The 16083-nt window shown below is 44.5% G+C and overlaps 1 protein-coding gene across 3 annotated transcripts in view; it reads left to right on the forward strand.

Moving 5' to 3' along the window:
• Positions 1-10258, forward strand: part of VSTM5 (V-set and transmembrane domain containing 5) — a 29395-nt gene extending 19137 nt beyond the window's left edge. For all 3 annotated transcript variants that reach the window (XM_061202702.1, XM_061202703.1, XM_061202704.1), the window contains exons 2-4: positions 7447-7773; positions 7884-8024; positions 8155-10258. In XM_061202702.1, the coding sequence (XP_061058685.1) occupies positions 7447-7773; positions 7884-8024; positions 8155-8198 (512 nt within the window). In that variant the 3' untranslated portion in view covers positions 8199-10258. The remainder of the gene's footprint in view (positions 1-7446; positions 7774-7883; positions 8025-8154) is intronic.
• The last annotated feature ends 5825 nt before the right edge of the window (positions 10259-16083 follow it).

A 16083-nucleotide genomic window follows, 5' to 3' on the forward strand; every position in this document is an offset into this window, starting at 1 on the left:
CTCCACAGTAATGATTGAGTAAAACTTCTGCACACTCGTGACAACATAATGTTATCAAACTTTCTCATTGTTCTCTGATAGCAGCCAAGTCATTCAACTTTCCCAGCCTCGGTTTCACTGAGCTGTGATAAATATGTAGGACAGCTAGTACTTAACAAGTGTTACCAGTAGAAATGGTGGCTCTTGCTATTTTGGAGTGATTTTTCTGGTTGGGGTACAAGTACAGGAACCTGATGAAGGAAAGCAGCCTGCCAGCCTCGATCTAAACCTGCATCTGTCCATTTTGTTTGGGTTTGGCTGACATCTGGGTGACTTCCCAAGGCCATTATATGGCAATATCGGGGGGTGGGGGATGGGAGGAGCTCCCTCAGGGAGGAGCTGAGCTCTTTGGTCTCTGAGTAATCAGGCACCAAGAGGGGGAATTACTACCTGAGCTAACAGGAGGGATAGGTACCATGTAAATTGTATGCACATGTCAATCATCAACACTAGTCATGGCATCTAAACCTGAAAGCCATTATTTGGGGTTTCTGTGTTGGCCCCTCATGAAGCTGTGTGTCTGAAATTCCAGGCTCGCTTGTTTCAAGAATGGCAGAAGTTAGGCAGGGACATGGATATATTAGTTGCAGCTTAAAACCACCCCATTTCTCCTCCTAGCTATTTGACTCTCAGCAAACTTGGGGCTGGGAAAGGGGTCTTGCCAGCTCTCCCTCAGCCAGACCTGTTGCCCCCTCAACTCAACACAGATCCAACCCCTTACTTTCCTGATCTCTCCAAATGGGCAGCAGTTCAACAGGCAGGGCATGCATATTTGTTTATTCTTTATTCATTCTTTCACACAGGCATATCGTGAGCACCTATGAAGTGCCAGACCCTGTGCTGGACACTGGTGTTTCTGAGATGAATCGGAAACGAGTTCTCCCAGCAAAGATCTCACAGTCTAGGGCAGATCTACCATGCACGTGTGTGCTTCCTGCTGCCCTCACCACCCCGTCTCCCCAGTCCAGGCCAGAGACTGGCCCAGGTCTGGCCACACTCAGCACCTTAGGCTGTTCCCACCTGTTTGGGCTCCAGCCATGAGCTCTCCTGAAGGTGCATAGGACAAGCACATGTGGTGAGCCCAGGGCCGTGCAGGTGAGCTGTGTAGATGATAAAATCGTGAATTCTGCTGCCAGATTGCCCTTCCTGAAGCCCAGTTTAGAGCATGCCATGCTTCTACTTGAATACCATCCTAGGGCCTCACTGCCCGCGGATAACTCCTTCCGTTGATCCCCAGCCTGTGACAGATTCCTCATGGTATAGCCCATCTTTGTTTCTTACTCACCAGGTCCCAAACATGAGGATCCATCATGCTCCTCTAGGTGGGCTCACTTCTTTCTTAGCTGGGATTGCCCTTCCTCCTTTTCAAAATCTTATTCTTCAAGCCTCAACTGTAATGATGTCTTCCCCATTCCCCAGCTCCTGCAAACATCCTGGCTTATTATCGGGACAGTTGAAGAATACCCCGATTTCCATCTCTACTCAGCCACTTACTGTGACATTGCACAAATTACCTAACCTCAGTGGCTTGACCTTGCTCCTCTCTAATAAAATGGGGGTGATGATATACTCTTCACCAGGCCAGCGCCCACGAGCCAGTGCTCTGCCATGGAGGAAGCGTAGCGAGTGTGGGGCTGGGCTCAATCACTGGTGGGTGGTCCCCACTAAAAAGGGGATGCAGTGAGATTGCTGACCCATGGGAGATGTGTTCGGAAGCCAGAGGGTTAAGGGAAGAAGGGCTTTTGTCCTCTCTGTTTACCCAGAGCTGGCTGTCTCTACACCCCCACTGTGGAGCCCCCTTGGGTGCCTCAGAAATCAGCTGTTGTCTACCTTAGAGTTTTCTCTTTGCTCTTCAACGTTTCTTTGAGTCTCAGATGGGGTGACCAGCTGTCCTGTTTTGCCCATGACTGTCCTGATTTTAGCACTGAAACTCTTAAATCCTGGGAAAACTCTCAGCCCTGGGCAAACCATGAGGGTTGGTCACCTGAGGCTGGTGACACACTGATGGAGAGGGGTGAGCAGTGGGGACTGCAGCTACTGGACAGGTACCTTGTGCTCAGCCCCGCTGGGCCTTACATGTGTTGTGTCACCTCATCCTCACAGCCCTCCTCCCGAGGTTTTCCAGTCCTCATTCCACAGCGGAGGAAGCCGGGGCTCTCAGCAGTGAAGGCGCCGTCTCTAGGTCTCAACAGCTAAGAGGTCCCCAGGGTGAACCTGTGTGGATCCTCCCACATCAGGTATCTCCACCGCACCTCACCGCACCTGGAATAACCCTTTTGTGATGTGGCTCATCACGTCACCAACCTGCTCCAGTACTTCTGAATTAGGACCCCTAAACTAGGCTTTCTGACTTCTAGTTTAGTTGCCTACAGTCTTGATAAGGATGCTGATGACGATGATGCTTGTTTCCTGGTTCTCATCTGATGATCACACTGGCTGGATAAGTGGCTTTCCAGATAAGTGAGATGAAAATGAGTTGTCCTGGGACTTCCCAGGTGATGCAGTGGTGAAGAATCTGCCTGCCAATGCAGGGGACACGGGTTTGAGCCCTGGTCCGGGAAGATCCCACATGCCACGGAGCAACTATGCCCGTGTGCCACAACTACTGAGCCTGCACTCTAGAGCCCGCGAGCCACAACTACTGAAGCCTGCGCACCTAGAGCCTGTGCTCCACAACAAGAGAAGCCACCGCAATGAGAAGCCCACGCACTGCAACGAAGAGTAGCCCCCCGCTTGCCGCAACTAGAGAAAGCCCGTGCAGCAACGAAGACCCAACGCAAGCAAAAAAAATAATAATAATAAATTAATTAATTTTTAAAAAATGAGTTGTCTTGATTAAGGTGTATCCTCCATGGCAGGCAATATCTGTCTCCCCTTTAATTGATGCTGTTGTCCCCCCCAAATTGTGGTGTGAACAGTATTAGCCTTTATTGTGATTTCAGGAAATATATCCTTCTTAAATAATAAATTTTTAAAAGCAGCAAAGCGCTACCTCTGTAATTTACTTGTAAGAAAAGGAGTAAGGATTACTCCTTTTAGATTAGATTAGAGTATTAGACTCCAGCCTGTTGCTCAGCAGCTGGCTTCACCAGCCTGGTACTTTCCCTTTGATTAGTTCCCAAGGGGTGTCACCAGCTCTAGGAAATCAGGCTTTCCGGAAGCCCCTCGGTTCAGGTTCCAGTGACTTCTGCCCTGATAATGTCTTCAGTTACGTGACCTCTTCCTTAAAGGAAGCATCTACATCTTTCTGGGAAATTGGTAGAATTTAGTTTTTCTCTTCTCTCCACATAGAATTCAAGTAAAGATGAAAAGCAAGGTAAACTTTTAAACTTTAAACTTTGCTCACCAGATGTCTTGGTCTAATCAGGAGAACTTTAAATGATTTTTAAAACATTTTTTTTTATTTTCAATTTAATCAATGTGAAAATGCAAAATGATATAAATGTATAACTTGGAAAATTTCTGGTGCCATCCAATCTCTAACGGATAATCCCTGTTGATATAGCATATATTACTCCAACATTTTTCCATATAAAATATATACATATTAGCACATAGTTACACAAATGTAAGTAAGAACATAGTATATTGTTTTATAAATTTATTTTTTAACTGAGTAACATGTCATAGACATCTTTCCTTGTCTGCACAAAGTTCATTCTTGTTCATGGCTGCCTGGCATCCATTTTACACGTAAAATCTGATTTATTGCACCAACCTCCTTGAGTAGAACATTTGAGCTAGGTCTGACTATTGGCCTAGCCACTAAGTTCCTCTGGACTTGTTCTGGAATGATTTTAGCATGAGGTGCAGGAGTGGTTACTCATTAATTCAACTTTTTAAACAGTTGACAAGCAGTTTGCCTTTAAACTCTTGGAACTGTTCATTTTCCATCTTTGCCATAGACCATTTATTCCTAATTCTATGTGTCAGGAAGAAGAGGAACTCTTTGTTCCTAAAACCTAGTTAAATGCCTCATTAATTTGTCAGATTAGGAAGAGGGTTTTCTAGTCAAAAGAAAATATAGAAACTAACAAGGACCAGTTGGCCAGCTTCCAGCTGTGTCAGCATCTGAGAAATTTGGGCATGTTATTTTTGTTTTTCAGTTTTGCTGTTTCTTGGGACAAAATAACTGAAAGGCTCAAAATGGAGGTCCCTAAGGCTATGAAAAGGGCTGCTACTCTCCCAGGAGACTAGTCTGTCAGTAACCTTGACTAACATGGTTAACACAGGATGTACATGTAATACAAATAGTTGATGATCCAGATTTGTCATTAGTTCTAAATATGGTTCTCCAAATCTTACGGTAATCATAATCCCAGCTGCTCATATTTGAGGTCAGGGAAATCAGAAAGTATAGATAAATAGATGATAGATCAGTAGTCACCAAGTAGAGTAGAAAAACTGTGGGTTTTGAATCAGACAGAACTGCATGCAAATCCCACCTTTGCCATTTCCTAGCTACATGGGCATGTTGCTGACTCCTGTAAAAAATAAAAGAGAAGGATTTTAAAATACATAATAAATAGATAATAAAGCAATGGGCACATAAAGCCTTGAGTAAATTACAGTTCTCTTTGCTATGTGTGTATAAGCTTTTAGATGTGCCTAATTTTTCAAACCACCCAAGCAGCAACATTTCTATCAGATCGGCTCGCCTTCTTGCTGCTATAATTAGTCATTCACTTATTCATTCAACAAACGTTTATTGGCCAATCACTATGTGTCAGGCATTGTGCTGGGTACAGGGAACACTGAGATGAAGAAAGCACCTAATTCCTGCCCTCCAAGGGCTGACCTGGAATTTAACCTCTGTTTTCTACCTGAGAGAGAGAGAGAAAAAGCAAATGCAGCAAAATGTTAATAATTGGTGGATTTAGGAGAGGGTATATAGATGTTAATTGTACTTGGCTTTCAATCTTTCTGTGAGTTTAACATTTTTTAAAATAGGGTTGGGGAGAAAATATTTTTCTGTTACGTGGCAGCTGTAACTTTTTTTTTTTTTTTTTTTTCTTGGCTGTGACGGTCCTTAGCTGCGGCATGCGGGATCTTCATTGCGGCATTCAGGATCTTTCGTTGAGGCGCACAGGCTTCTGTCTAGTTGTGCTGTGCAGGCTCAGCAGTTGCGGCACGCGGGCTGTCTAGTTGTGACGTGTGGGCTCCAGAGTGAGCGGGCTCAGTAGTTGTGGCGCGCAGGCTTAGTTGCCCCATGGCATATGGGATCTTAGTTCCCCAACCAGGGATCGAACCTGTGTCCCCTGCATTGCAAGGCAGATTCTTAACCATTGGACCACCAGGGAAGTCCCGACAGCTATAACTCTTGAAAGCCATTATTACCTCCCAGTTTTTCAGCATGGAACCTATCGGATTATCTCTGGCCACTTAGCCGAGCCTTAGGAGAGGGATGGTAATGGGATATTCTGGGGATGGGAGAGAACAATGAGAAAAGTCTGGAAAAGTAACAGGCTTGGTTACCTGGAGCCACACAGCAGGGGCCCTGGGGCAACTGGGCACCCAAAGAGTGAGGGGCTTAATTGGAAGTAGAGGTGGAAACAGAGGCATGGGCTCCAGCTTGAATCCTGCCCTATTCACTATCCAGTCTCCAGCCAGCCCTGACCGTTCTCTGTGTGGGGAGGGTGGAGGTGGAGGGGATTTGTCACATTCTGTGCCCTGAACTGCCAACCACTGACCTTTGACTTGAGCATAGAGGTTAAATATCTGACCTTTGGAGTCAGCAGCCCTTGTGTGAATCTCAGCCTTGCAGGGTCAACTTGGACAAGCTACTTAATCCTGTTGACACTGAAGTTTCTTATATCCTTGATGGAATTGTAGTGGGTTGTGTGACACTTTAATGACGTGGCGTGTGTAAAGCAGTTAGCGCACGGCCTGTGCATGGTACCTACTTAATAAAATATTTCATGACATATACGATCTTAGCCAGTGGCTCTACTGTTCATCTACACACTCATGCAGAAATCTCGGCTTGATGCCTCTTTGCCTCTCCCACTGCCACGGCTAGTTATCAGCATGTTCTGTCCTCTTTACTTCCAAATGCATCCTAAATCAGACCACCTTTCACTGTCTCCAAGGCTATGTCTCCATCTCTTATCTAGTCTCTGCGGCAGCCACCTGACTGTTCTTCCTGCCTCCACTCTGGCCCCCTCACCCCCAGATGTTCTCCACAGCGGACTTTCTCAAGCTTAATGGAGAATGTCACCTTCCCACCTAAGCCTTCCTATGGCTTCCCATCACCCTTGAGTAAAACCCACCCCTGACTCTCACGTCATGACCCAAGTCCTGCCCAGCTCTCCAGCCTTGTCTCCTGAACTCGCCCCACGGCTCCCTGCATTCTGAGTTCTGGCCTTCTTTCTGTCCCTCAGACATACCAGTTCACTCTCACCTCACTCTTTGTAGTTGTTCCCTCTGCCTGAAACGTGTGTCTTCGCGTGGCTGCCTCCTCGTCCTCCCTGTCATTTGGGTCCCAATTCATTTCCTCAGCGGGGTCCTCTCTGACCATCCTGTCTCATGTTGTGTACCACCTCCATCCACACCCGCCACTAGTACCCTATTTTATTGTCTTTAAAGCACTTGTTATCTAAAATGATCTCATGTGTTTATTTAACCCTTGTGTGTCTCCCTTATACAATGAAAGCTCTAGGGAATAGTGAATAGTAACCTTGTGTTTTGTTCACTGTCCTAGCTTGGGCTGCCATAACAAAATACCACAGACTGGGGGCCTTAAGCAACAGAAATTTATTTTCGCACAGTTTGAAGGCTGGAAAGTCCAAGATCAAGGTTCTGGCAGGGTTTGGTTTCCGAGGAGAACTCTCTTCCTGCCTTGTAGACAGCTGCTTTCTCACTGTGACCTCAAATGGTCCTTTCTCCCTATGAGCCCATGGAGAGAGAATGAGAGAGAGAGAGGGAGAATGAGAGAGAGAGAGAGAGACTTTTCTTATGAAGACACCAATCCAGGGGACTTCCCTGGCTGTCCAGTGGTTAAGACTCCACGCTTCCAATGAAGGGGACTCAGGTTCGATCCCCGGTCGGGGAACTAAGATCCCGCATGCCATTTGGCATGGCAGGAAAAAAAAAAAAAGACATCCAACTGGAGCAGGGCCCCACCTTTATGACCTCATTTAACCCTCATTACTTCCTTAGAGACCCCATCTCCAAATACAGCCACACTGGGGGATTAGGGCTTCAACATAGAAATTGGGAGGTGGGGGGCAGATACAAACATTCAGTCCATGACATTCACCATTGTAGCATCAGCATTGGAACCTAGAAGAGAGCCTGGCATGTAACAGGCACTCAATAAATACGTGCTAAATAAATGAATGTGTTATAGAAGTTCACTTCACTGTGAGTCCATATGAGTGGCGCCAAGTCTAGCACTCCATCCCGCAGGTCAGGGCGTGTCCCTGTACATTCCCCAGGCAGCCATCAATGCCACGGTGGAAGAGGACATCCTGCTCTCAGTTGCATACTCCTGCCATGGCATCCCCACTATCGAATGGAAGTATACGTCCAACTGGGGAGTGCAGAAGATCGTGGAGTGGAAGCCAGGGACTCAGGCCAACATCTCCCAAAGCCACAAGGACAGGGTCTGCACCTTCGACAACGGCTCCATCCAGCTCTTCAGTGTGGGTGTGAGGGATTCCGGCTACTACGTCATCACGGTGACCGAGCGCCTGGGGAGCAGTCAGTTTGGCACCATCGTGCTGCACGTGTCGGGTAAGACACCCCCCAGGGGCCCCGGCGCCTCTCAGAACTGTGAGTGTGCGGAGGCCGACTTCATGATATTAAGAGACCTTATCTCCCCCTCCCCTCCCCCCGCCCCGTAGAGATCCTCTATGAAGACCTCCACTTTGTCGCTGTCTTCCTTGCTCTTCTCGCTGCCGTGGCTGCAGTGTTAATCAGCCTCATGTGGGTTTGTAATAAGTGTGCGTATAAATTCCAGAGGAAGAGAAGACACAAGCTCAAAGGTAATTCTCTGGGCCTTGTGATAATCGATTCGTGGCTTGGATGGCCAAAGGTGGCCCTTGTCATCTTGTTCTCACCAAGAAACCAGCCCCGGCCGATTGGCAACTCATGGATGTGTCTTTTGCTTTGCAGAAAGCACAACGGAGGAGATCGAGCTGCAAGATGTGGAGTGTTAGCCAAGGCTGGGCCCAGTTACATTCCTACCTCCAGAGGGAAACGTTATCTCCTGATGAAAGGAGCAAACACGGCCAGTCTACCCCAAGCCTCTTGTGCCACACACTGGTTCCTGATGGGACAGCTGGATGCTGACAGGGTTCACTGCCTGGAGCTGGACTCTGGATTGGATAAAGGCAGTTCCAGTGGCATGGAGTTCAAAGAGGAGAGGGGTGGAGGCTCTGAGCTAGAGCTGTGCTTGGCTGCGGCTCCCGGGCCTTGTGGACGCATCAACAGTGGCCCCGTGCAGGCCCTGGCTGCTTCCTCACCACGCTCTGCTCTGGCGGGGGGATGGCCATTGGAAGGGTCCCCGTACCAGAGGCCAGAGTATTTCCGGATCAAGTGTGCAGCCAGCACCAGAACAAGCTCTCTGTGCTCCGGTCTCCTCTGCCTGTGGCCTCCTCCAGCCCTCTGCTGTGGGAGCTATCGTGAGAGCTGAGGCATTAGAGCACCTGCTCAGAGCAGGGAAAGGACCCCCACCCCCTCCGTGGCGTGGAGCTTTAGGGAGAAGAGCTTAATTTGTTCCACAGGGACCAGCATTGGGAACAAGGAATGGGGAGAAAATTCTCTTTCTCTTTCTCTCTTACTCCAGTGTTAATTAGATTTTTCCCTTCTACGGCCCCAGCGTAGGCCAGTGTGAGGAAAACAGTTCATCTCCACCATGGGCAGAGTCTGGCTTCCAAATGGCCCCCTGACAAGCTGGGTGACACTACCTGTGTGAAGGCTGGGCCTGCACGGTGGGAGGGACAACTGGAAAGTCAGCGCGGCCTTCGAATCTGTCCCCCTCAGCCACTCACACTTCCTGTCGAGTCAGAGCCTTGCTTGCTCCCAACTGGGCTGAGGAACACTTGGCCCGCGCCTACCTCACCCTCAGGGTATCACGTGAGGCCCACAGTAGCACAGAGCACTCCGAGCAATGGAAGGAAAGCATGAGGAATCTTCCAGAGCCTAGAAAGCAATAAGCACTCCGCTGCGTCCTGGAAAATGTAAAATACCCTGGGGTATTGGGGCCCCAGGTGAAAGTGGGGACTGGGTCACAGCCGGCCTTGGCCGTTATTCTCTGAAGTTGTTGGCCACCGCGTTTGCCTGAGTTTCTCCATCTCAGCTTCCTTTCGGCAAGCTCTAAAGCAGGCATGAATTGATCTTCCATTCTCTTTTCCCTCTCCAACATTCTTAGCTACAGATCAAAGGCACCATCCCAATTATTGGTGGAATTTGAGCTTAGTAGCTGTGTCCCCAGCCCTCAGCTGCGAATTTACCCACACAAACATGAAGGAGAGCTAGAACATTCTCTTCTCCCTCTCTTCAAGTCCCCAGTGTCCACATCTTTTCCAGAAGTTACCTGGAGACGTTAGTAGGAGGCTTTTCCCTGAATACTGAATCCGGGGTTACAGGAAGGGATCTTTTGGGGCTATCAGTGATCTAGAGCAGAGCTCCAAAGGCATTACTTGACTCAGAAGGTGAGAGAGCAGTTGATCTACACGACCGATTTGTAGCCTAAGTATGTGACACACACAAGGGTCTCACCTCAGGCCACCTCCTGGACACATGTGTAAACACACACACCTGCACCCTTTTCCCTGGACAGCAATCACGGGAACCAGACCTATGCCATGAAGGATGGGTTTCTTATACTGGTCTCCAGTGCCGCGAAGAAGCAGGATAAGTGCCAGAGAGGGTCAAGGATAATCTGATCATTTCTTCGTCCTTTTTCACACCCATCAGCAGGAAACCGGACTGGATCTGGGTAGCTGCTAGAGCCTCTGTCCTCTTGACACTACCTGCTTTCCAGAAATCTACCTCTCAGTTTATGAGAAGTCAGGGGTGGTCATCTTTGTAATAAAAGGAGAAATGGAAAAGAACACCCAGCGAGAGACACAAACCCAGATGTAAATTAAATCTGTGCCCCGCCCCTGCCCCAAATCTTCATGAAAGGTTATTCCCTCAGCTTTCTGTGTCTTTATTTTGCACTTTTAAGCTCCCCCCATCTTGAATATTCCTGTGGAAAGTTCTTGATTCTTGAGCCTGGGGGTTTTGTCTATTTTTAAAAAAAGAAAACATTAAATCATAGAGGTTTAGCCACTGAACATGTTAAACTATAAGTTATGTTTCAAGCTGTGAGGAAAAAAAAAAACCATTTTAAAGACTGAAATAAAACCTGCAAACAAAGCTCTGGTCCTTTGTGTGTGAGCCCATCCCTGCGGAGAACTCAGAGGCCCTGGGAGAGGTTTCCATCAGCTGTAGACAGAAGCAAAACCCTCAGCCACAGCCAGGGACCTGACAGGTTTTTTTTCATGACAATGGAATTAATCACATTGATTCTAACCATAAACATTCTTCAGCAATTCAGAAAAGCCACACTTTATTAGCGCCATTATTCTCCCCTGTATTGTAACCAGAAGACTAATTTGAAGTTTTTGCTTCTGGAATGTGACTTGTGATTCAATAGAGTCCTTCCTGCTTCTAGAAGGGGCTGAAACGAGGATGCGGCACTTGTTATCACCTCGTTCAACGGTGCATAAGACGCCAGAACTTACGTGCTTTGTCGACAGAATGTCCTCTCAGAGATTGTGATCTAAGAAACCCAAAAGGGACACACTGTTCTTTCTCATTTCATGGTGTTCCAGGTATGCAAGGATTGCTGAAACAGAGCACCCCTGTCCTCTGGAGCCCGCATGAGATGCTAAATGCTCCACAGGACGTCACGCTTGCTCTGATTTGAAATGGTACCACACAGAGCTGAGGAGCCAAGGCAGTGAGAGACAAGAAGGTTATCAGGATATCTTGCTCAGTGCAGGGATGCAGAGACAAGCCCTGAGAGAGGATAGGGTTTGGAAAGGCTAGATAACTGTAACGAGGGCAGAGAAGACGTGGCAGAATAGAATGTTAGGAGATGGAACCGAGAGGAACCAAATGTGATGGGGTGAAACCCCAGGGCCCAGACGCAAATACAGCCCCCTTTGACAACATGGGAGGGGAGACTGGGGAAAGGGAAGCCCTCTCTCTGTCATCAGCCTTTATATATCCAGCATGTTTCTTCTGCCCAGTTTTCAGGGAAGCCTCAGACGCCTCTAGTTTACTGAAAGCAGATCAAATTCCTGTGGTAGTTGATAGTGTGTCGATCCAGAGCTCAGCTTCTATTAAGGGACAGTGCGAGTCTCCAGCACATGCACCTCTCTGCACACCCATAACCCATTCCCACTGTCAACTTTTCCAAACCCTGAGAACATGGATACTGAGTCCACTGTTTCCACTGCCTTTTATTTTATTTTAATTTTTTTTTATTTAAAAATTTTTTTTTTATTGGAGTGTAGTTGATTTACAATGTTGTGTTAGTTTCAGGTGTACAGCAAAGTGAATGTTATATATCAGTTATATATATATATATATATATATATATATATATATATCTCCATTGTTTTTCAGATTCTTTTCCCATATAGGTTATTAGAGAATACTGAGTAGTGTTCCCTGTGCTCTACAGTAGGTCCTTATTAGTTATCTATTTTGTATATAGTAGTGTGTATATGTTAATCCCAATCTCCTAATTTATCCCTTCCCCCCATGTTTCCCCTTTGGTAACCATAGTTTGATTTTGAGATCTGTGAGTCTGTTTCTCTTTTGTAAATAAGTTCATTTGTGTCATTTTTAAATTAGATTCCACATGTAAGTGATATCTCCACTGCCTTTATTTATTTTAAAAATATTTATTTATTTATTTATTTATTTGGCTATGCCAGGTCTTAGCTGCGGCACGTGGGATTTTTATTTGCAGCATGCGAACTCTTAGTTGTGGCACGTGGGATCTAGTTGTTCCCTGACCGGGGATCCAACCCGGGCCCCCTGCATTGGGAGTCTTAGCCACTGGACCACCAGGGAAGTCCTTCCACTGCATTTTCAACATTAGGTGGGTGTTTGGTTTAATTACAAAGGGGATGAATCGTTTTTTAAAATTAAAATGATATTGGAGTCCATATCTAAAGTAAAAAGTAAAAGTTCTCTCTCCTTTTTTCCTACGCAATAGTTAAATTCGGGTGTATCCTTTTAGACTTGCTCATGCATATATGAAAATATCTGTCTATATATACATGGACCACAATATACATATTTAATCTATTTTCTTTTTAGGCAAATGGGATTCTATTATACACATTACCCTACAACTTGCTTGTTCTCCCTTAATGTTTCTTGGGCATTATTTCATGTCTCTACCTATTCCTAAATATTCTTATTGCCTCCACAATGCAATTCATAGCATGGATACATTGTAATTGTTTGTTCACTGAAAAATTTTTATTTCAAATGGTATATACAAAAATAAATATCTTGGGCAATCTTCCTATCACATCAGACTTGTTCCTTCAACCAAGATGGCTTCCTCTTGTTAACTAAGGTGCTCAACTCCATTGCCTATGAATCTCTTCCTCTTTCAGGAATTTCAATGTTTTATAATATTAAAAAAATTTTTTTTGAAATATAGTTGATTTACAATGTTGTGTTAGTTTCAAGTGTACAGCAAAGTGATTCAGTTATATACATATATATTCTTTTTCAGATTCTTTTCCACAATAGGGTATTACAAGATATTGAATATAGTTCCCTGTGCTATACAGTAGGTCCTTGTTGTTTACCTATTTTATATATAGTAGTGTGTATATGTTTTTTTTCTTCTTTGTTTTTGCTGTGCTGCACAGCTTGTGGGAGCTTAGTTCCCCAATCAGGGACTGAACCCGTGCCCCCTGCAGTGGAAGCGTGGAGCCCTAACCACTGGACTGCCAGGGAGTTCCCAGTAGTGTGTATATGTTAATCCCAAACTCCTAATTTATCAACCCCCACCTCCCCGCCTTCCCTTTTGGTAACCATAAAATTGTTTTCTATGTCTGAACTCTGTTTCTGCTTTGTAAATAAGTTCATTTGTATCATATTTTTAGATTTCACAAATAAGTGATATCATATGATATTTGTCTTTCTCTGACTTACTTCACTTAGTATGATAATCTCTAGGTCCTTCCATGTTGCTGCAAATGGCATTATTTCATTCTTTTTTTACGGCTGAGTAATATTCCATTGTGTGTATATGTGTGTGTGTGTGTGTGTGTGTGTGTGTGTGTGTATACCATATCTTCTTTATCCATTCATCTATTGATGGACACTTAGGTTGCTTTCATGTCTTGGCTTTTGTAAATAGTGCTGCAATGAACATTGGGGTGCATGTATCTTTTTGAATTTTGGTTTTCTTCAGGTATATGCTCAGGAGTGGGATTGCTGGATCATATGGTAGCTCTAATTTTAGTTTTTTAAAGAACCTCCATACTGTTCTCCATAGTGGCTCTATTAATTTACATTCCCATCAACACTGTAGGAGGGTTTCCTTTTCTCCACACCCTCTCCAGCATTTATTATTTGTAGACTTTTTGATAATGGCCCTTTTGACAGGTGTGAGGTGTTACATCATTGTAGTTTTCATTTGCATTTCTCTAATAATTAGCGATGTTAAGCACCTTTTCATATGCCTGTTGGCCATTGGTATGTTTTCTTTAAAGAAATTTATTTAGGTCTTCAGCCCATTTTTTGATTGGGTTGTTTGTTTTTTTGAATGTTTTATAATATTGGTGGGTTTTATGTAAAGTTTAGCAAAGACTGAATGTTGGGAGAGGGAGGAAGAGCCCTACTAATGTAAAATCAAAAGATTTAGCTTCAGATTTGACCTTATCAAGTGCACCCACAGGTAGGTTAAATTCTTTTGATGCAAGACCCCTGGTTGTTCAGGCAGTTCTGTCCCTAAATATGCTAGAAAGTACTTTTCCCTCAGGTACCTCATGGTTTGAAAGGACTTTTTCTTACTAAACAAAGTGAACTTATTAAATAATAATTCAGTTTCCTGTTTTTATTCAATAACAATACATAAATGCCAGTTGGAATTCCTGGCCAACATGAGATTATCAGGAATACCACTTTGATTTCATGGTGTCTGGCAAAGAAATCTGATGGTGAAGTTTTAAAGGGTAAATATATGATTTCCGTTAGGCTTGTTACCACAGATCAGAGCTCTCTCTTACTGCCTCTTTGGGTCTCAAGGGGATGGGGATGGGACTACATGTAAAGAAGGTTAAAAGAGAAGCCATGAATCAAGTGGAAGAAGAGATTCTGCCACTGGCCTAATCTCCTTGGTATACTCACTAAGTTATCAGGAAGTTTTCCATTTTGTATGTTACTTTTCTATCTCAAACTTCTCCCTCATCTACCAAATTTCAGGCCAAGTATAGTCTGTTCTACAAAGCTCACAATCAGTAAATAGGGAAACGAAGACAGTATAACATGGAAGTTTTTCTGGTGCGTAAGCTAGGGAAGCCAGAATACTGGGAGTAGAAAAACTCCTCAGCCATTTGAGCTCAACTTTTAGAGTAGTAAAAATGAGTGCCTGCGTCTGGGACCCCTCTAGCATAATTTTAGTCATTCTTTCAGATGTTTAGATTGGTCTCAGTTTTTCACTTTTACAGACCTCCTTGATAATCCTTACACAATGATCTTTGTGAAGTATGTCTATAGGATAAATTTCTGGAAGTGAACTTGCAGATAGGAAACAGCAAACTTTAAAGCAAAGACCCAGCTCTGGTCACTGACTTTTGAGTAGCACTTGTGTCACTGTGTTTGCTGCTTCGAAGAGACAGGGTTTCTCCATGGTGAACTTCCCCTTAGTTCCCATCCTAAAGTGAGATTCAGAGGCTTGAATTTAGCTCCAAGTATTTAAGGTATCAACAAAGAACAGGAGTAGGAAAGTGAAAGTGAATGAAAGACCAAGAGAGAGGGTGTAGAGAGAGTTCAACCACAGAGAATGGCTTTAAAAATAAACTGGAGAAAACGAATCTTCCACCCGCAAATGCACTCCCTGTCTTTACCACCTGTAAATTTGAATATAGGACATAGGACATTTATATGACAAATTTAGGACATTTTCTCCTAATGATAAATAAACATAAAGCTGATGTCTTAACCATTTTTCCAACTTCTAATTAGCTCAACTTTTAGAAAAGAGTTGCTTAATGCTTTATATCCACACAACACTTTAGAATTTAACATCCATTACCAACCATATTGAAACCTTTGAACCACCACTGCGGTTACCAGAGGCATCCTTGTCCCCATTTTATATTCATGGAAACAGCTTCAGAGAGGGTAACCCTGCCAAGCAGACACAGCTGAGCAGATGTAGAGCCAACATTCCAACACAGCTCCTTTGCCAGCCTGTTAAATACTTGGTGAGGGACTAATTGGTTTTCTTCCAGCCTCTCTCCCAAATTCCACAGCACATCCTTCCAACTCCAGGTCATTCAGGTTGAAACATTAAGCTGGAAAATGTAGAGTTGCTGCCACAGCAACTGAGCTGCCTGCCATTTCCCCCACATTTACTTTAGTTTTCACTGTTCTTCAAGTGGGAAGTGGCTATTCTGTAAACAGTGACTTAAGATAATGGGGACAGGAAGGCATTTGGAGATCCTGTTGGTCTTCAGTTATCCCGGTCCACTCAGATGAAGTGTAAATGAGCAGGTGGTAATGTCTGTGCGTGTATTCTCATCAGCTCTACTCAAAGTGTGGTCCTTTTACTGGTTTATGACAAGATAGTCATAGAAACAGAAAATAAAACATTCAAACATTTTTATATTTGACAGCCATTTTATGTCTATTATAATAAATGGGGCTTTTATTTTGTATCTCAAAATTTTTCTAGTAATTAATTTTTATTGTATTTTACTAAAGTATCAATCTGCAATGGATGGAAATTAAAAACAAAACAAAACAAAAAACCAGTCCTTTGGTGAAAGCTTGAGAATCACTGTACTGCAGTGT

This window comes from Eubalaena glacialis, chromosome 10 (genome assembly GCF_028564815.1).
Source record: "Eubalaena glacialis isolate mEubGla1 chromosome 10, mEubGla1.1.hap2.+ XY, whole genome shotgun sequence".
Classification (NCBI taxonomy): domain Eukaryota; kingdom Metazoa; phylum Chordata; class Mammalia; order Artiodactyla; family Balaenidae; genus Eubalaena; species Eubalaena glacialis.